The sequence below is a fragment of the Triturus cristatus genome, chromosome 12 (assembly GCF_964204655.1).
Source record: "Triturus cristatus chromosome 12, aTriCri1.1, whole genome shotgun sequence".
Classification (NCBI taxonomy): Eukaryota; Metazoa; Chordata; class Amphibia; order Caudata; family Salamandridae; genus Triturus; species Triturus cristatus.
This window is the reverse complement of record NC_140595.1, coordinates 813,594,365-813,616,657: the sequence shown is the minus strand read 5'-3', so window position 1 is coordinate 813,616,657 and position 22,293 is coordinate 813,594,365. Positions and strand designations below refer to the sequence as shown.

Genomic DNA, 22,293 nt, shown 5'->3' with positions numbered 1-22,293 from the left:
GCCAGGATGACGTCAAGGACAAGACGGTTTTGAAGCACAACAATCCGCATAGCAGACTGCTCTTCTGTTAAATTGCCTAAGGCGGAAATAGTTTCGTTCACTACTGCTTCAAGGGTTCTGGTTAATCTACGTATCAGCTTACTATTAGTGACTGTACCTATATAGGGAAAGAAACCTTTATTGAAATCTGTGTATTTCTCCCATGCTGTTTCAGTGTAATCGACAATTGGGAGATCTCTCTGCTGTCTATTGTGTACTAAATGGGTATTTCTATGATAATCAGGAGGAGCTAGGAAAACAGGTGGCAAAAGGAATGCTATGTAACAGGTACCATCCCAATCTAGAGGTAGACATATATATGCGGTCTGGCCACATATGAAGTAGGAATGATGGGAAGCTCTAAATGTAGACTTGCCTTGATCACTGAATTTTATTACAGTGGTGCATTTACTATGGCCCATGTGTATGGAACCATTCTTTCTGATACATAATTCCCCTTTTACTGGGAATACTGACATGGCGGGCAAGATTGGTGTAGCTTCAGATTCAACGTTCAGGATCATGAGGTTAAGTGTAAAGTTACCTAATCCATATACTTCATTTTCTAGATCAGTTCCTGTTCTTTTGGGAAGTCCCTCCTTGTTAGGGTAGCAGACTTTAAATAAAACTAGGTTCAGGTTTCCCCATACCCAGTTGTCTTGATAAACTGCGGAATTTGAATCTAGGGTATTAATCAAACTAAACCATGCTCCACAGGAGCCATTGTGTGTGAACGGATAGGGAAAGAGGGGCAAAACTCCCTTATAGTTCTGATAGGGAGGGAGTCGGCCACATATCCAACAATTTGTGGCATTGCTGGTTTGATGGGAATGATGTAGCATACTAATGAATGTGTTGTTGCGCAGCGCAAATCTATAGGACAACTCATGCGGAGGAAATTCACTAAAAGAATGTTCTGCAGTTATATTGTAAGCATGTTTAAGAATAGGGTAATACATATGCAATAGTATACTGAAAATAATGATCAGAAGACTTAGAAAAAACAAAATTAATAATGTTACTGTACAGTGACTACGAAGTGATTTACAATACGCATGCTTTTTCAGCTGCTTTCGCTGATTTCTTTCTCTATTCCGGTCTAGAGGATACATGTCGGAGACAAATTCAACCGATTCACCTTGGAGAGGACTTAAACAATCAAATTGTCTGACTTACTAGACCTCAATTTTAGTTTATAAATTTCTGAGTTCGATTGCTCAACCAAGGGGAGCTTTGAGTCTGTTTGTGAGGGAATACAGCAGTGGTTCCCAAACTTTTTTGACCTGTGGCTCCCTTGACCTAATTGGCAGTTGGCCGTGGCTCCCCACCATTGTTTTACCGGTGGGTGGGATGTAAGCCCGACCTCGGAAGTACTTCCCGTTTTCTCCCTATAATTAATTGGGATGAAGCTGATGAAGGAATGTAAAAAAGACAAACTACAAGCCCAAGAATGCCCTTTTAGCAGCTAAAAAAGAGCCAAAGAGCAGCTATATGCGTGCCTGTTCTGTGCTGTAAAGGAAGCTTGCATTTTTGCAACCTGTTTTATGGTCAGTTAATGACGCTTTGTGAAACTTTCAATTATGACAAAGCCTGTTAAAAGCATCTTCTATTGATTCCCTCATCATTTTTGTTTCTCCACCTCTTGAGCTGCCTTTCCTCTTCAGACATTCTTTTGCTCCCCTCTCTCTGCCTTTATGTCCTGCTTTCCTTCTCTTCCCCTTTGATTCTTTCACACTTTCTTTTACCCCGTGTATTCCTTCTTCCACCTGTTGCTTGCCCTTATTTTCTTAGACTTAAAGTATTAGTGACACTTTTAGTTTACTGTATTTCTCATCCCTCTGTCGCACTCCTCTTCCCAGAAATAAAACATGTGGGCCAGTCTGGGGTGATTTAACAGCCTCTCCGATGCCCAGTTTGCTGCAGTCTGAGCTGCACTTATATCAGCGCTGCGATGTCTCGTCCGAGGTAGTAAGGAAGCGCTAGCTAGTGTAAGAAATAGGGTAGTACCAGTTCCAGATGAGGTACTGATACTCATTTAATACCTGCACCAAGAAAGTGTTGAGCTATAAGACTGTCACAAGAGAACTACTACTTTTTGCAACTATTTTAATATAAATGAACGTGAATGCTATATGTTCATCGTTTATGCTGCATGGCTAACAAGAAAGATCAATAAATATATATTGACATGAGCAGCACAATCTTTCTGAATAATTTATTGAACAACACAGCTAATCAAAGTAAACAGCTGAAAACATCACGGAGTTTTGGGATATAAAATAGAGGTTTGAAGTTCAGCCTTCCTTAAGCAATGAAGAGGGAATAGAAAATAATTTTCTTCGAGTGAAGATTTGCACAGAGGAGCCGTCTCGTTTTTTAGCTGGTGACTACAGTCTCCTATTGTCAGTAATATGGTGAAATATACGGAGGGAAGAACGAGAAACTGCTTTCACTGAGGCTGAAAAGGAAACCGGTTATTTCAGTTTTATTACATGCTTCCTGTCCGGCCTTGGCAGAGGGTCAGTCAAGACTGGGGCTGGGCAATTAATCCTGGCTGCAATATTTCCACAGCGAGTTTGCCCACTGTAATTTCTGTCTTATAAAATCCAGCGCTCGTTTCTTCATACGAACAAAGTGCGGGAACAACAGCCAGCATAAATAACTAACGTGCTGTGTGAAGTTGGATCTGTATCAGTATTTGAAATTTTTCTCTTGATTGAAAATGTCACCAGTCTGTGTTTATCCCCCCACATAACTCTTGTTCCCCCAGGAAGCTTTACTGCACCAGAAATTTCATACATAAAACCTGTTTGTGTCATTTGTTCTGCAAGCCGCCGTGCTCATTAAGAATGCTGTCCTGTTCACTGACGAGACTGCAGACCACTGCACATTGTTAAACAGTAACTGTGTATTTTTGTCCCTTTTAAACTCGACATGTCAAAATAAATGAGTCAATGAGACAGCAGTGTCAGCCCTCTTACCTACTTGTAGTGAAGAGGGTCCCCAGAGGTGCGGCAGAACAGGGGCAGCAATAAGTCAATCATAGCTAAGAATGCGGAGGCTACGTGAAAGTGCGAATGGTGGCCGTGCGCTCCTGGGCAAAACCATGTTGCCGGATTATGTAGGAGGCATTTGTAACTCTCCCGTTTTTTGCTTCGGCTGGAATAAGCTTCACTTGCAGCCTTCAGGCTGAAAGGTAGGGTTTCAAAAGATGCACACTTTTTTTCCGAGCCCACATTCTCACAACAGCATGATTCCAAGCTTCCTCTGCATACGGCCTCATGGTATCTTTTTCCACATTGTGCGCGGCGCCCCTGGCAGCTACTAACGGCGCACCGGGGCGCCGCGGCGCACAGTTTGGGAACCACCGGAATACAGGGTTGAGTATCTACACTGGGTGGTAGTCCATAAAATTTCTTGATATGACTCGAGTGCAACCACCCTTTCCTTCCTTCGATTTTCACGGCTGTCCTTGTGGTGAGTAGAACTAACTTCGGTGACTTCCACCTAGGATCCAGTTGGGTCTTCCGGTCAAAGTTCCTGACCAGCACCAGGTCACCAGGAACCACGTCATGGGGCTTCACCTCAGTATTGTCGGGAAAAGCTGCGGATACCTGTGAACGACAAGATTGTAGTGCAGACATCAAGGAAGCCAGGTAATCTGTCAGCATATTACAGTCAACGTCAGTGATTTTGCGAGGTATAGGCGTCCCCCACATATTTGGTGGTCTACCGAAGATCACCTCATACGGGGATAGCCCTGTTCGAGAATGTGCTACCATTCTCATGTAAAAGAGCGCAACTGGTAAGGCTACTATCCAATCGACTCCTTTTTCTCTACATATTTTGGACAATCTAATTTTCAAAGTTTGATTATGGCGTTCTACGAGTCCTGCTGCCTCGGGATGTCGGACACAGTGAAACTTCCATTGATAGCCTAATAGAAGGGAAACGTGTTTCATTAGTTCGGATGAGAACGGCTGGCCGTTATCTGAGTAGACAACACGTGGTAAACCGTACCGTGGGAAGAATTCTCGAACTAACTGTTTGGCAGTAGTCGGGGCAGTGTAATCTGAAACCGGGTATGCTTCTGTCCAACGGGAAAGAGCACAGACAACTACGAGAACATATTTGAATCCTCGACATCGTTCCATCTGGATATAATCCATCTGGAGGACTTCAAAAGCATGATTAGGAGTTTGAAATCCACCCTGCTCTACGGGGATGCTTTTACCTGGATTAAACTGACAACATATCATACAGGTACGAACTTTTTGTTTAGCTGCGGCTCGCAAATGTTTGTTGAACCAAATGTGTTGAATGCTGTCTAGCATAGCTTTTTCTCCTAGGTGCGCTGGACTATGTATAGTGTTAATGATGACTTGGACCATTGAGTCGGGAAGAAACCATATAGATTTTTCCTTCGTCATCCATCCTTGATCTGTTTGGATCCCTCCTAATTCAGTCCATTTCTTTATTTCTTCTGGTGTAGCATGTGTCTGTATGTCAATTACATCAAGGGCGGGATCCTTAACTGTCATGCAATGTGTTGACGTCGGAACTATTGTCTTTGTCATGTCAGTTGTGTGAGTCTGATTCTGAACAGTCTGTTTAGCTGTTCTGTCAGCTAGGTCATTACCCTGAGAAATAATATCAGTAACTTTTGTATGGGCTTTGCATTTCATAATCGATATTGCAGTAGGTAGATGAATCGCATCTAATAGGGCTTGGATAAGGGGTCCGTGTTGGATGTGGGCACCGTGAGAAGTTAAATAACCTCTCTCTCGCCACAGTACGCCGAAGTCATGGACGACTCCGAATGCATAACATGAATCTGTGTATATGTTGACTTTCTTATTTTTGGCTTGGATACAGGCTTGTGTCAGAGCGATGAGCTCTGCTGCTTGAGCTGACAAAGTGTTAATACGATTTGTTTCAATGACTTCAGTGTCTGTTGTGACTGCGTAAGCGGCCACTAGCTCTCCTGTACTTGCTCTCATACATGACCCATCTACATACAATGTCAAGTCTGGATCTGACAAAGGGATATCTGTCAAGTCTTGTCTGGGTTTCGTCGTGATAGTAATAACTTCGACACAATCATGTGCCAATGGATCTGTTCCGCCCACTGGTAACAGTGTGGCAGGATTTAACGTATTGCAACGTCTGATTTCTATATGTGGCTGAAACAATGTTAATTCGTAACCGGTGAGTCTCGCTATAGTCAAGTGTTGTGTTTGTGTGCGGTTCAAGAGAACCTCTACTGCGTGTGGTACTTGTACTTTCAATTGATGTCCTAACACTATGGCATCGCTTTGTCTGATTGCTAAAGCTGTTGCTGCCACCGATTTCAGGCACGCAGGAAGAGCCTGAGCTACTGGATCTAATGTACTAGAGAAATAAGCACATGGTTTATGTGATCCTGCTTGTTCCTGAGTGAGTACTGACAAAGCAGTACCTTCGCGTTCTGTAACGAAGAGTGTAAACTGTTTACTGTAACATGGTGTTGCTAGGACTGGTGCTTGGCATAAAGCTTTCTTTAAGCTTTCAAAGGCGTGTGTATGTTCTTGAGTCCAAGGGAGGACAGTCGATGTGGCTGCCTCCTGTGTTGTCAACTGGATGAGTGGTTTTGCTAGAAATGCATATTGAGGGATCCACTGCCTACAGTATGAAGTGAGGCCTATAAAAGCCCGCACCTCCTTTTGTGTCTTGGGTGGTGGCATGTTAGCGATTAACTGGATGCGGTCGGATGTAAGCTGCCTTCCCTCCTTGGACAGCGAGTGCCCAAGGTAAACAACTCGCTGGACACAGAATTGCAGCTTAGAAGGGGACACCTTGTGCCCCTTGTCGGCCAAAAATTTTAAAACCGTCAGTGACGCTTTTTCACATTCAGGTTCGCTTCGAGCGGTGATCAGCAGATCATCGACATATTGAAGCAAGGCAGTGTTAACTGGCATGTGGATACTGTCAAGTTCTCGTTTCAGTGCTTGACTATAGATGCTGGGGCTTTCTGTAAATCCTTGAGGTGCGCGTGTGAATTTAAAACTTCGTCCATTTAAACTGAATCCGAACAAATATTGACTTTCCGGATCTATTGGGACACTAAAGAAAGCATTCTTGAGATCAATTACAGTGAAAAACGTTGCTTCTGAGTCAATAGCTGTGAGTAATGAAGAGATATCTGGGACCACAGGGTATTGTGGCACAATACATTTATTTAATTCGCGCAGATCAATAACTAATCGATATACTGGTGGAGCTTTTGGATCCGTTCTTTTAAGAATCGGAATTATCGGAGAATTACATACATTGGAGTCAGTTTCGACAACCACTCCTTGTGTAATGAGCTCGTCAATGATTTGCAGTAAAGCCACAGCAGCATCGGGTGGTAACTTGTATTGTCGTATTCGTGGTAGTATTACTCCTGTTTTTAGTGTGACACGATATGGTGTAATATTCATGCAACCGACATCAGTGGGGCCTTGTGCCCATAAATGTGTAGGTAAATTCTGCAGTCGGTGATCCATGTCTCTGGATACGTAGTGACCTTTAAAGTCACGTAGAAATAGTCGTACTCCTTCCGGGGAACAACATATTATAGCTCCTAGAGCTTTCAATGTCTTTATGCCTAACAAGTTTTCTGGACATGATTTAGTAAGCAATAAATCTGTAGTACGTGTCAATGGACCGACTGTAAGTGGAAGAGGTTGTGTTACGTCATTAATTATAGGTTTTCCTGAGAATCCAAGGGAAATATTCTGTGAGCCTGAGAGGGGTGCCCCTGGAACTTCACTGCGTCTTATAGTCGTTCTGCTTGCCCCTGTATCAAGTAAAAACTTTCTGTCTTCCCCTAATAGTTCACTATGTACATAAGGTCCCTCTTGGTCTACAGGAACCTCAATAAGGGGTAAGCCAACTTCCCTCTCTAGGCTATCTCATGAGTATCGCTGATAATCGGGATAATCTGCTTGTGCATACTGATACATCTGTTGTGTTGTTGCTTGTGTGGCAGCAATAGGCTGCGCTTGTGGTGGTGCTACGATCTGTTGTGGAGCTGCCTGTTGCGGAGCTAGTTGTTGCGGAGCTAACCTAGGTTGTGCATGCTGAGGGATTTGTTGTTGGTTCTGATCCTGTCTAGGTGGACGTGGTCTCTCATGTGTTCTACCTGTAGCAATATTATGTTTCAGGACTGGACAATCGTGTATATAATGACCTGGTTGTTTACAATAGTTGCATGTCCCTTTCGCAGGGCCTGCGGAATCACCCTTTTGATGACCATCGGCTGGAACTGACTGTGCAACAAGCATTTTCATTTTTGTATCTTTCATACGTCTTTGTTCGTGTTCTTGTTCTTCTCTAATTCTATTGTGATGATATTGTAACATCTGGAGCATCTGTGATGGGGTATTACCTTGCCAGGTACTTTCGAATTTCAATACTCTATTCTTAACTTGTAGTAGAGAATTTTCAACTAATTTTGTCACAAACAGGTGTGGGTATGACTCACTACTGGCTTTTATGCCACTATTTATACCAAAACATTTTTCAAATCGGGAATAGAAATCACTAGTGTCTTCGTCTGGCTTTTGTTTACAGGCTGAGATTGCACCCCAGTCTTCCTTTTTCGTAGTTAATAAACGTGGCAATACCTGTATTAGTAATCCTGCTAGTGCTGTAGTCTTTTCCCCAAGCCCTGCTCCTGCAGCTCGGGCCTTTTCTTCGTTTTCTAATGCTGTCCAATCTATCTTTTGGTCTCCCACCTCCCATTCTTTTTCTTTAAGTTTTTCATAAACACCTGCGGGTAATAGGACTTTTAATATTTTCATAATGTCGGGGTAGGTATACTCTCCCATGAGTAACATGTCTTTTATCTCACGGTGGAAACCTGCTGGGTCTTTGTCATGGCTGGGTACTACTTTCTTCATTTCTAATAATTCTAGTTTAGTTATAGGCGTGTACACAAACACGCGTGTAAAATTATCACCGGCACCTCTGATCGGGTGCACTTCGCGTAACGGGTTCTGTCTATCTATGTGATACATTTTTCTTCCCATAATGGGAACTGGAACGTGTTCTGGGCATACGAAATTTAAATATTGGTTTCGGGATTCTAGTATTTCCTTAATCAAATCAGTACCTGACCCTCTCCATATATTCGTGAGTAGTTCTGTCAATATGTCAGGTAAGGGTCCTGGATCGGAGTGTTGGCTTTTATATAATATAAGGAGGTGTTGAATCATGTATATACTAGCTAAACGCTGTTCATATGGGTCTAGGTTCCGAAACGTGTGTGCAAGTACATCATCATTGTATTCGCCGGGACTGTCAGCCCATTGTACTGCTGACCTGGCTAATTCTTGTTCGTCCATGGAATCAAGCATGTGGTACCCCCTTCGATCTCGGAGTAATTTATCAGCGGCTTGGAATAAGTGTTCGGGGGATTTTGTATTTAGCATAGGGTTTGGAAAATGTCTATTACATTCTGAACGTATTGGACGTATTGGGTCGTTAAAACCTCTGGTATTATTATGGGGTCTTCCTTTACCTACATAAGCTATCGTGTCTACTTGCTCTGATTCTTGCTCCTCCTCCTCTCTGTTTAGGTCAGCGGCGTCTACCTCTAATCTTTCTTCGTGTATTCGTTCTACCTCTTTGCGGATCTTTCGGTACATAGCTACTATACATAACTGTTTATCATGTCTTCCTTCTGATATATTCTGGCCCCAAGTGACAAGTTTTTGCATTTCTTCCGGATTTACCCCAGGCCGGTCTTGATTTCTGATTACACAGTTTATGAGGAAACGTAACAGTTGTCCCTGTACCTCCGCTTTCTGGTACTCCATGGCTCTGCTAATACTTTCAGGACCTCGCCCCGACTGGACAAAGTGATATATATTTTCTAAATGTGTATTCATCACTGGTAGCTTCGTTAAATATATTGCAGCTCGTCGAATACGTAATGATGACAGCAGCATTTCGTCCCGTTTACCGGGCACAGGATCATATCTACAATCTACTAGAAGTTCCTTAAGCATGTCAGGAGTGGCTAATTTAGGCGTACGTTGGTGTGCTAATTCTCTAAGGGAAAATTTATTTCCTCTGGGTGGCGTAGAAAAAATGTCTGTCGTACCTCCTGTAGCACCGTCTGGGGTGCTGGACGTGAAAGGATTTGTTGAGGGTGAGACAGCAACCGTCGTTGCGGGAAAAGCTGTAGAAACAGATGTGCTTGTCGGAATGTGTGTCGAAGCGTGTTGTTGCGGAGGTACAGACGAATGTTCTTGGCGATGAGCATCATCGGCAAGCGGTCTATGTGGTGCGGTATTAGCATACTCGGGAGCTGCGTCATCTAAATAGCGGGAAAGGAAAACATCTTCTGCGGTTCTGGGATGCCCCTTGGGATGTGCTTTTATCGGAAACAATGGAGGTGGCAAGTCTTTTGGTATTTCCGGAGTAGCCTTAGGTAACCCTTCGGCCAGAAGTGGATACATACCATTCATAAGGGCGTTTCTTTGTCTATCTACTTGTTCTGATTTTACTCGGGTACCTTCCTCAAGTAATAGATTTTCTCGGACTTTATTTGAATTCTCCTTACCCTTATTTTCCTGTCTGAGTGCTTTTTCTGTGCGTCTATACGATTCTTTACGCCATAATTCAATGGCATCTTTCTGTGACTGTCTGGCTTTCTTTTTCCATAATTCTTCTTCTACTCTCATGATGCAATCTGCATCCCAGGTCCCCGTTGCGGGCCATCTCTGACTCTCTGGTAATTCTTTGGTGTAGTCCACCCATAAATCAAGAAATAATACGGCATCTAGGCCATGCTTATGATACATAAAGTATCCTGGAGTGTCCCTAGGTGGGATGGGAACAGCTTCTTCGAGTACACCTTTCCTAGTTTTGATCTGTCTTAGTTTCGAAAAGAGCGGCATTTTTAGATCTTGTTTCTAGAACACACTTTATACAAGAAAACACAATAATGAACAGTCATTCAAACCACAATATATAAAACGTATTTAAAACATTTAACGCTTAACAGTTTTACGAACAATGATAACTAATAGAAAACTAGTTACTGACATTATACTGACACTAGATAATACTTATTTATATGCAAAACATACTATATATACTGCTAAACAGTACAGATACACTGCTAAAACAGTGCAGACCGGATTTGTGTACCCAAACCCGTCTTGACCGGCACAGACTATGTGCACGTAAAATGCCTCCCCGGTAATGGTACTCACCGGGTAGCTCGGAACGGAAGGCCTCGGAACGGAACTGAAACTGGACCGGACTGGACTCGACTCGACTCGGAACTTCGGAACCTGGCGGGTCTCTGTATACCTCGGATCTTGCTCTCTCAGCTAGGCTCTGGTCGGGATACTTCGCACTTCTCACCGCCTCGCCTGGGTGTTGATCGCAGCCTCAGTCGTCCCCGCTTGGCCGGAGGGAGATACAGGAAATCCTGCGGGTACGCGTTTTTGTCCGTTCAGCTGTGGCAGGAGACCGGGCCTGCAACGCACCGCCGGCGCGTGAGATGAGAAAGTGTCCCTATTCGGGCGCCAATTTATGTGGTAAATATTTCGTTACCGGTACTATTTTTTATGCGGTAAAATCAATTAAGAATAACTCAGTAAATATAAGAGGCAGAATCCGTGGTATTAGAGGTTTTAAAAGGCTTTATTCCTATACAAAGGAAGACAATTCGAATTGTGGGCCTTCTGTTCCATCACCACGAAAGTTCAGGAAGGAAGGGAGCATATATTATTGACAGTTAAGCAGTTTTATAGAAAATACATTACATTGAAACAGATGCAAGAGGCGTGACAGCTGATAGTACAGAAAAACTGTGCATACGTAACTAATAGAGGCGTAAACATGGGTGTAACTAAAATACGTCTTTAAACATGATGTCACAAGTGGGTGGATCCATAAAAGAATCCTGCAATGTCAGCAGAAATGTTTGGCAAAGATGCGCACGCAGCCGCATGACGTGTGATTGACGTGCAACTAGAGGGTGAAGGAGACTTGACATTTAGCTCTACATGTGGAGACAGAAGTCTGGGGTTATGTCAACCTAATTCCAAATCATATCTAATATCCTATGTTTAAAGAACTGTGTTATCCAAAAGGAGAGGTCTCTTAGGATAGAATCTTATTCTATACTGACTATACTGACTGTTAGTGCGTGTACAAGCGTCTAAGTGTCTACACTAGATGCGAGGGGGTAGGAATATTCCATGGTAACGGGGCTATGAATTATTTGCATGAGGGCAGCGAGGCCTGGCCCTTTGCACGGGAGCTGGAAGAATGTTTACCTAAACTACTAGACAGGAATGCATCGGATGAGGAGCGAAGGAGATAATCTCGAAGGTGAAATACAGTTTTTGGCAGGCGACAGGCTGGATCAGGCACCGTTAGCCGCGCAAGGAGTAAGGCAAAGTTCATGGTCACAGATGCAGGCTCAGACTGGAGCTTTCAGAGGCAGAAGGCAGGAAAAGGCTTGATGACAGAATTCGGGCCTACTCGCCTGAATCTGTGAAATGTGGAAAGTGAACCACATAAAGTCGGTGGCCTTTCATACTTAGGAATGGAATATCTGACCCATTCATGGCGGATCTGAAAGAGGACATGTTGACGGTGGACGCACATATGTTTGCGTCTTCAGAACTGGAGCGGGAGGGAACATACATGTACTTATAGCATGCACATGGAGCCGTTGGGGTCTACGATAGGGGACATAACTGATCACAAAATTCATATTTCCTCAGGTTGGAAGTGTGGTGCCCCCAGAGAGGGGTTGGCCTAACAGCTGGGGCGCTCGACCTCGAATCTGGGGAACTGGCTTCGAGTCTCGGCAATGACGCTGAACATCCTGTGATTCTGGGCAAATCACTTAATCTCCCCATGCCTAACAAAAATGAATGTGTCCTCATGTAATGCAACTGGTGCTATGTAAAGCGCTCTGATACCCGATTCGGGTCAAGTTCACGCTATATAAAACTCTGTAAAAAAAAAAAAAAAAAACTAACGGTCACACGACCCTGGGTATTGTACCTTGGCCTACACAAGATGGCCTGAAGGGCTTATTATCCCCCAAGATGGCTACAAGCCTCATTCCACTGGGTGCCCCCATACTTATATGTTTTTCTGCCATAGCTTGGTCAGTAAGATTACAGGGGTGAACTTCAGTTTTTCCAACTATCACGCTGGCATATAATGTTAAAATGCAATATATAACAAGCGGGGTGTTTGAGAGGGCCTCAGGGGCAGTGGAAAGGGAGAGGAATATGGACTGGTATGAGTATTATGGGAACCAAAAGACAATATTTTGAGAAATAAGCAATATTTTTGAGAACTTTCAAAAAAAAGGAAGAGAGTGTGTGTGCATTTTTGTCTGTGTGTAAAAATTCCTGGTGAAATCTTACAAACCCCTCTCCATATTTGACTGAAACACCTGTACCTAACTATTTATCAGAAAATACATTTATGAGGTGGGTGTAACACCCCAAATACCCCCATCCCCCGAAGCTACATGCCCGTTTATCTGTTGCCAGAATTTGTTTTTCACAAGACTCTTTCCAAGGCTGGGTGGAGACATCACACAGAGCCACCATCTGCCAAGGACACCTGTGATAGCAAGAGGCCAAGGGTACAAAGAGACCTGGGAACAAAAGACTCCGGATTAGGGAGTTCACCAAGCAATCAACCAGACATTAGAACTAAATTAACTCCTCATCGATGAAATCTGACCCATGTATGTCACCCTCAAACACTTCTGACACCCAGAAAAGTACAGTCGCACCATGTGCAGCAAGAGGGTCAGCCAAGACCCCAAACATGTGAATTAGCTGACATTGACAAGGGGTCATATGACCTTCAATCCCCACTGATGTACATCCCGCAGAGACAACCCTAAAAACCTGTCACCCTCGTGTGGGTTTGGCCAGCAGGTCCCTATAATCATCTTTCCCCTCATCCTGCGGGGAATATCCAACATCACGCCTTTCTCACTGAGCATGATCCATTGACATGTAGCCCTGTGTATGATCCATACGTGGGCAACAATGAGGCCACAGACACGTTAGGGAGTCCGCTTGCTAAGGCGCCAAGTCATTGTGAAATGTGTGCTGTGTAAAAAACATGTAACACATAATTGTAATCCGTGTGCCCCGTGACCTCATGATATTGGATTTTATCCTGATATCTCCATTTGGCGCTGATTACTGCGTGACCCCATGACCGGATATTTGCACCAATCAATGGTTGTTTGGATGCTTAACTCATTTTGGAGGTTCTCCCAGATCGCTGATGGTGGAGACATGACAGTTATCAGAATTCTTTGCACCATCATTCTCACTAATTCAATCTTTTTTATATTTTCACAGGAACTGGGATGGGCAAGAAACTTATTAGCAAAGTTGCAGAAGTAAGTCCCTCCAGCCCGATTGATTATTGTATTATAGCAATAGTAAAATGTTTCCTTCGAACACTGGTGTGGCCCCAAGCGCTGGCCTGGGTGGCCGGGCGAGCGGCGGCCCACCTTGCTGTGTGTCGTTGGTGGAGTGTGTGTTTATAGTGAGGCCCTTGTGTTTGGCACTGGGTGTTGTGCATGTTGATCAATGGAGGGATTCAGTTGTGTTGCTGCAGACGTGAAGCTTCATATAGGAGTTTGATACCAGAACATTTTTGTCAGAATATGTTCTGACTTAAACATTGTACACAAGATATTGTTTGCAAAAATAATGCTGCATCACAGTTAATATTAGAAAACCTGCCTCAATGGGATGATATTTTTACAAAAAATATTTAGGACACAATATTTAATTCAGATGATATTTCTTTATATGAAGATTTGACATAAGACTGAACCATCCGTGAGGCAGAAGGATATGGGGTGATAGAGCAGCTGTAGTGGTTATGCACCATCTCCATCATTTGTTTGATGAATCTGAATTTGGTGTGGGATGGCCTGTGTGGGGTGATTTGGGGTGGAAAGCATGGTCAACGCATGGTAGTTCTGAGGGATTCTTGTTCAGAGAGAGGTTCCAGCACTTGGTGGTCTGTACCACAAAAAAGATGTTCAACCAACTTTTCGAACCTGGGGATGGTCATAAGCAGGGTTAGTCTGGATCTGAGAATGCTTTTTAAATGGTGGCTGCAGAGTAAGCGTTATGAAGAGATGGGTCCGGCGCAGTGGATGGCCTGGTGCAGAGTGCCATGAAGGACGTATGTCTTGCATCCGGATGTCAGTGAAGAGCTGGAAGAGTGGGCGTGAGGCGATCACCAATGATGAAGTATGGAAGCTGTTTGTTGGTTCCTTGTTGAAGACCTGGAGTCTGTTATGAACATGACATGGGCCACTGGGTAGAATGTGCTGGTGTAGTCTAGGCAGAAAAAACAAGTCAGTGGAGGCTTGCATCCTCTGCAAGGACCGAAGATGTGGCAGAATAGGACACAGTGTCACCCTAGTGAAGAAGGAATATTTGGTCACATGGTGACTTTGGATTACATAATCACACACTGGTTCCACAGCTCTGTGTGGTATTCAGTGGCGGTTTAAGTTTCTGGGGTCAGAGGGTGGTGGAATTATACTGAGTTTACTTTCCATGTTTTAAGATTTCTTGTTTTGTGGAGATGTGCTGGTGCAACATCCACCATTTCAAAAAGTGGAAGGGAATAAGAGGGAATTAGCCAGAGGTGTGCCCATCCTTCTTTTAACCTATGTGTAAAAAATGAGAGAGCCCTACTGTGTACATTTTGGTAAATCACCTACAGGTGAAACAAGCTCAAGGCTTTTTGTTGTATAACCCTGACCCACCAGGGTTACCCCTTGGAAGCATGCTGCATCAAAGGGCTCTTCCCGTTCTGCTGCGGAACGGGCGTGCTGCTACCAGTGGAAGACACGGGAGCACTTAGATGGTAAATACCAATTGATGGATAGATAGGAGTAGGAGGGTTTTGTTTAAAAGGGAGTTACAACTACCTACTGATAGGGGAGCTATGCTTTATTCCGTCCTCCAGAGGGTATGATTAAAAAGGGAAGACAAGTGGAGGGTATGAGTGGTTTTAATGAACATACCTTCTAATAGGCTTTGGGTTTGATGTATTTGTTAATAGTTTCCACTAATCAGTAGGAACTGCATATTTGCGGACAACATAAGCTTAGACTGATTCCATGCCCCCCTGCAGGATATGTTGTCCCTTGGACCAGCTAGTTCACAGTGCCACTGTTAGCCCCTCTAAACCCAGAGAGGGAGCGAACAATTCTGGCAACTACTTAACATGACAACCCTGTTCCCTCCGGAACCGTGGTGAGAGATCTAGGACCTTTCGCTCACACACTCCTGCTCTCTTTCGCGCAGAGAAATATACAAAGAATACACGCAGGGCAATTTTTCAAAATTTACTGAACCAAAGTGATTCTTGTATAGAAAATATGGGCTGAAATGATCAATAGACAGAAGCAGACAAAAGTTATAATAAGTGTTTAAAATAGAGTTCCACCATCTTGCTGAGACAACTTCTATCTGCATACATATACAGTATTATAACAACCTAGTGCATCTAAGATGCAAACCCTAACCTACGAATCTAGGGTGTGAATGATTGGTCTGCCAAGAAACCCCCTTCTGGATGATCTAACCCCTTTACCTGATGGGTAAGGATGTAGGACTCTGTCTTGGCCACAAATTGGACACCCCTCGCAGAGATGTCAGTCAGATGCTAGGCGAAAGCTGCAGCATGGAGGGACCCCTCAAAGTCAGCAGAAGCGTCTCTTCTGATTGTATTTGGAAACAAAAGAATATATATATATATATATAGAAACGAGCATCCTTACCTCAGGCTGAGATTGTGATCAGGGTGCCATTGTTTGTATTCTACAGATAGCTGTGTCGCCATATGGACATAATAACAAACACATTTGTATCATGCACGTGAGAGCCGTGCACATAACGCCAAGGCAGTGTGATAGTGTTCTCACAAAGTTCTTCATGCCAGCGAGGTCAGTGTTTCTTAGAAACAAACCCAAGTGTCACAAATGCAAATGTGTGTTAAAAGTCGGTGTGACAAAGTGAAGGCAACTTTAGGAAAGAAACGTGTACGTGTAAAATGGCCCTATTTCCTACCAGGCCCAACTCTGGCACGTGACAAGGGGATTTGTTGAGATGTTCTTGAAAAGATTTTTTGTCTTTGTGCAGTGGTCTGTAGTGTGAAATAATGAAATGGACGTCATGGCAACCGATCCAGGCCCTGGGTGTGAAACCGTGACATAAGACGGTGTGTAAGCTGGAAGGGACTAGATCCAGTGTATTGCCTAAATCCATTGAGTGAAGTCACATGTGTGGTGAGGTCCAGAGAGGTGAGGAGTTCTAGAAAAGGCCTACTTTACAGTTTCAAGTATGAAGTCGCCTGGAAGTTTGAAGTCCACAAGAGTCCGTGAGAAGGCTGCAAAGATGAGGAATCCATCGATAAATGTCCTGTGGAGAATCCAGGGTCTGTAGGAGAGGTCATGGAATGTGTGGGTGGGAGTGAGAGGTGTGTTGAGAGTGCATTGAAGGTGGTGGTGTGGACTGAAATGAGTCTTCTCAGCGCCTATGGATGATGGTAAATGATCAGCTGTTTCTAGTGAGTGTTGTGTAACCATATCTAATGTGCTAATCAAAGATGGTAGAAGTGTTTTTGACTTCTTTCAGTGATAGCTAATTCATCCAGCTTTTTTGGCATGAACAGAAATGGCTGTGTGTCAAATGCCAGAACATGCCCTGATGAGGATTAAAGAAACTGTGTTTTGATTGTGGAGGCGTGTAATTGAGTTACTTTATATATTGATTTGGTTGTGGCTGAGCAGTGTGGAACCTTTGTGAATTGTTGATGTAGGTAAATGCACAGAGGTAGGGTTACGTGGCAGACGGGGCAAGCTAAACTTATTATCAATTTAATTTACTTCCTGCAGGTCTGCATAGAGCGAAACTTCAGTCGGCTGCAGCTCGCAGCACTGGACTGGAACCGGACGGCCATAGACTTCTACATGAAGAAAGGGGCAGTGGACCTGACCACAAGCGAGGGATGGCATATGATGCGCTTCCAGGGAGAAGCACTGAAGGGCTTGGCACTGAGTGAGACCTGACACTGAACCTTTATGTCCCTCCTATAGGGCTGAAACCTGCCCTCTGACCATCCCCTATAAGTCTGGATTTGTATGCAAAGTCTATAAAAAAAGGAAAAACTGTGATTACCTTTATCGTGTTTATACCTAAGAACCCCAGAGGAATGCAGATGAATCCATATTTCCATAAGCGGCAAGTGGCTGATTACTCCGCTCTGCGTCCTCGATAAACGGATGCACATTCTCCCTTCCTTCATCACTCATGGGCACAGAGTCTCTCTACCTTGCTGGCCGTTGGTGGCTAGAACCGAGCAAAAATGTCCATTCCCTGATCCTTCCCACACACCAGTTTGTGCAAGAGGAAAGAAGTAGTAGTGTCCAGGAGAATTTAGGACGCGATACAATCCTTCGATGGTGATTGACAGAGTTTAGAGTGTAAAAAAAAAAACAAAGTGATGGTTCTATGGCAGTCCTCAAGGAATCTACTCGCCCACTCCCTGTGGCGAGTCGGATTCTATCAGGGCGAGCTAGTTTTAGGCCTACTGGCCCTTTCTGGTGAGCTGACAGAGATCATGTGCTCTATTCACTCAGAAAGTTAATGAGCAATAAAGATGCCTTGAAATCTTGTGTTTATCTTGTCATATTTGCTCCGTCTTCAGAGACAGGGGTCAAATGTCAGCGTATGCCTTCTTACAATTTGCTGCTTATTTTATCTGGGACGTTGGTTAGTTTTGTTTCTCTGACTGCAAACTGAGCATTTTGTAAAGTGTACACAAGATTTAAATAGCTCAAACATGAACTGTACAAACTTTTCAAAATACATTTCATTAGTTGTGAAAGCACATTTTTTTAACTGTGTGAAGAAAAAAGGATTTTAATAGGACAAAAACAAATCAGAACACTTTACACGTGACGTACAAAAATGCGAATTATTTTTGCAGAAACCCAATTTCCACAGTTTATTGTCTATAGGGTATATAGTTTTGTCAGTAAAACTACATGTTAGTGGGAAGTTTGTAGCCATTTCAAGGAAATGGGCTGTTTGTAAATGACAGTGCGCTCTCGCATCATGCTTCAGTAATATATTTATGACAAGTGAGTTGTTAAACATAAACTGAGAGACATTCCTGCCCTGGCACTGATTACCATGCTATTAATGATGCAAGAGGCAAGTCATGGGTTGTGTGGTCTAGATTCTTATTATACATGGTGCAAAAGTTTAGTCTAATAAATCACACAAAAGAGTTTTTTGTACAGCAGAAATACTGAACTTGCATATTTAAAGGTGTTCTCATATGTGATAATGAGAAAAATGCAGTTCTGTAAAACAAAATGTTTGCCTAGGATAACACAATTTGGGACCAGTGTACGGGTCAAGTACATTACAGTTAAGTCAAGTAGATTATTCAAGTCACTAGACCTACAGGTGTGGTAACGTTTTAATGATTTTTTCGAGGCTTGTATGACTAGGTTGGATGGATGCTTTTTAAGGGCTACACGTCCAAAACGGCGTGGTAGAATAAGGGTGGGAAGGTGGGTGTAATGAGCAAGAGTTGAGTCTCCTGAATTGGTCTATCTTTTAGTAACTTTTATAGAGATGTGCGAGGGTTCAGAGAATCTCCCCTGTAAATTCCTGAAAAGCCATTTGCAAAAAAATAAACAGAATGTTCTGTAATGCTCTCCTTATTTCCTGAAAGCCAGCTCTTGCCTCTATTGGTTTGAATCAGTTGTGGCTGGTGGACAGTGGCTCGATCTCTGTAATACATCTTGATATCAGCAGTACATTGATTTTAAGTAATAAGAACACATGAGGAATGCTCCTTATGGTCTGTTATGTGTCATTTTAGGATTTCACCTAACAGGAAAGGTTAACTGAACCCGTCTACCTTACCGTCATTTTCTGTATCTTTTAGGTCAGGGATGCTTTTGGTATTTAATTACACTAATGGACTCATTACAAGGTCCCCATTGTATTCACTGTTGTGATATTAGTAACATTGGTAACTCTGCAGTTTTCCCCATAAAAATGGTGTCAACAAAAGGTTTGCTGTGCTAAAAGCACCATCTTCCCAGCTTTTAGGAACATGCAGAGCTGTATCAAAAATATTTTCTTTACCATAGTTTTGGCATTTTTCTAAGAGGCAGCCCATTATTCCTATTTTTTGTGCTTTCAACCTACTTACAGTGTGGTGTAAACTGATGTGAAACCTTGGATGATCTCAGAAAGCTGTACATTTCTGAGAAATAGACAGAATTCTGAATTCAGCAAGGGGTCATTTGTGTAGATCCCTCAAGCTTTTCTCGAAGAATCTAACTGTTGAAATAAAAAAATATAAGAAATGAGTAGAAAAAACCCTTTTGTTTTCATCTGTAACTTTTTGTAACGATGTCCAATTTGCCAAAGCAATACACCGGTACGTCTGCTAAACTTTTCTGGTCGTGAGAATATATAGGGTTTGTAGGATCTCCAAGAAACCGAGGTACCCAGAGCAACTGAGCTGCACAATGGATTTTCATTTTTTACAAAGTATAGATCAATTTGTATGGTTAAATATAAAAAATGAAAAATGGGTGTGAAGGAAACCCATGTGTCTGGTACGTCCTTAGCACCAGAGGGGTTAATGAAAGCAATATTGTGAAAACGATATATAAAAAAAAAAGAAATCCTTTCTTGCGTCTATCACTAGTTGACCTGGTCATGTGCATCTGCCGTGAAGTACCTTGAACTTGGGTACTTCTGTTTCTACTACGCAAATGAGTAATAATTTTGTATACGGAAGCACTACTCCCAGTTAGGATAGCATTATCTACACCGTAGAGTGAGAAAAGTCCAGGTGGAGTTGTTTTAAGTTTTGGAAAACCCTATCAACATTAACCAGGGTCCCTGGAATGTCCTCATTTTGCCTTGTCAACTCAGCTTTCAGATTTAAAGAGCTACATATGTTGTAGTGCTTGAAGGTAAACTCTCTACCGGCGTCCAGAATTCTGAAGGTGGATGTCTGCGTGATGCGGCCGCCTCCTTTCCTTCCTCCCCCATTCCTCCACAAGTGAATCTAAAGAGGTGCAGATCTCTTTTCGTACTGTGTGAAATATTTGATCATTCATTTGTAACACTTTTCTGACCATCAGCCAAATGACGCGTTAAATGACCTAGAGATGTTTCTGGGTTTTTTTAAACACCAAGCTTGGCACTTTCAAAAATCTGAAGTGTGGTGCTAAAGAAAGATCTTCTGATCCTGTTGCATCAGGGGTGAGGGTCTTTGCTGTGGGTCTTCTTGATACAGTGATGACCGTCTACTCCCTCTCCCAGGAACTGGAGTTTGGTAGGATCAGTAGACACGGCAGAAGGCGTTGGTAGTGCTACCTACTTCTTTTTTTTCTTAATACCTCTTTATTGATTTTCGTGAACAAAAGATACACATCAGCACCATAAAGTTTGCAACACTGTACACTCGTCGTAAATAAACTGTGGCAACAGCATGAGACATGAAAAGCACTATAACAGTGGTTCCCAACCTTTTGACTTCTGCGGAACCCCACTTAATCACTACTGGAATCAGGGGACCCCCCACAAGTTATTACAGGAGGACGGGGACCCGGCCTAAGTATTATTGATGATTTGAACCGCAAAACAATACACTAAAAATGCAGAAAAAGCTTTCATCAAACAAATACACAAATGATGACACCTTTTATTTGATTCACAAACATATAAATACAAATCAAATAAAAATGTAATTTTAATGGAAAGGTTGGAGCTTTTCTAAATTCAATTGAGGCCGGTCATCACCCGTACTATATTCTGTTTGATGTACCAGCACCGCTCCCATGAATCAATCTGAGGGCATTAACTTAATATTTAGCCTCCAGTTTCGAATTCCTCCACATTTACAGTACATTTTAACCCTTTCGATGCTTGTGACGGAGCGGTTCCGTCATGCGCGTCGGTCGCGCTGTGCGGATGACGGAACCGTTCTGTCACGGCCCTGACCGCGCACGAACCCTTCCGCACAGCGCGGTAATCCGTGCCGCGCTGAAGGGGTTAAAATTATCAGTTGAACATTTAGCTTCTTTACTTGTATACACTTTATTAATCTATTCATTTTTTTTTTTGACAAACTTTATTGTGCAAACTAGCAGCATTACAAATATGGGCCTACAACCACCAGGGCCGGCCGCTAATATATGCATGTCAATTGCTTAACGTCACAAAGCAGCGACTGATCCCCAGAGGCTCAGCAGGGTTACAGGAGGTATTCTCGGCAACTCAGAGGCTAGGCAGGATACAAACATTTTACATTTTTTAAAAGAAAAGAACAAACAAAAAACAATAAAACAAAGCTCAAGGCGTGAAACAGTCTAGACGGTGTTGAGCGCCTACCGGGGGCACCCCCTGTACCAGGTAAAGCAGCAGGAGGACCATAGAGATAACCAGGGGGGGGAGGCAGCGGGGAAGTCAGAACAGTCAGCCAAAAGGGTACAGTATTCCAGGAACCTCAGGATCAGGGGGACAGAGAAATGTCCGGAGTGTCTACAAAAGAGGGCGTACAGATGTTACCTCGGTAGGCGTTCCACTGACCCCAAATTCTACCCCACGCCCCAGGCTTGCCCCGAACCAGATACACCGTCTTCTCTCTGAACATGCACCAGTCCATGTTATCCTTCCACACTGACACTGTGGGAGGCCGTCGGGAACCCCAAAGCTGCGCAATATCCCTCTTTGCAATCATGTTCCCAAGTGCCGCCCACCGGGCCTAGGCGACGTTATAGTCATTCGGCTCCCATACATTCAACAAACATCGACGAGCCTCAGGCAACAGAGCGACCCCAGTGACACACTCCATTACAGCATGCACACGGTGCCAATATGCCGCAACCTCGCGACACTCCCAAATGATGTGAAGGAAGGTGGCGCTCATTCCACAGCCGCGCCTACACAACCCATCCGAAACAAAACCCATCCCAACCAAACGAGGACCCGTCACATAAACACGGTGAAGAATTTTGAGCTGGACGAGACGGAGACAGGCAGGAATGGCAACCTCTTTCGGGGAGGACAGTGCGGATTGCCAGTCTTCATCATCCAACTCCAACCCGTCTCCGGTCCAGGCCTCCCTAAGACGCACAAGGAGGTCCGCACG

The 22,293-nt window shown here is 43.5% G+C and overlaps 1 protein-coding gene across 6 annotated transcripts in view; it reads left to right on the top strand.

Annotated features, from left to right (window-relative positions):
- Window positions 1-17,779, top strand: part of SAT2 (spermidine/spermine N1-acetyltransferase family member 2) — a 115,718-nt gene extending 97,939 nt beyond the window's left edge. For 5 of the 6 annotated variants that reach the window (XM_085637517.1, XM_085637518.1, XM_085637516.1 and 2 more), the window contains 2 exons: window positions 13,431-13,471; window positions 17,000-17,779. In XM_085637517.1, the coding sequence (XP_085493643.1) occupies window positions 13,431-13,471; window positions 17,000-17,173 (215 nt within the window). In that variant the 3' untranslated portion in view covers window positions 17,174-17,779. The remainder of the gene's footprint in view (window positions 1-13,430; window positions 13,472-16,999) is intronic. The other variant, XM_085637519.1, reaches the window with a different exon arrangement.
- Window positions 17,780-22,293: the final 4,514 nt, after the last annotated feature.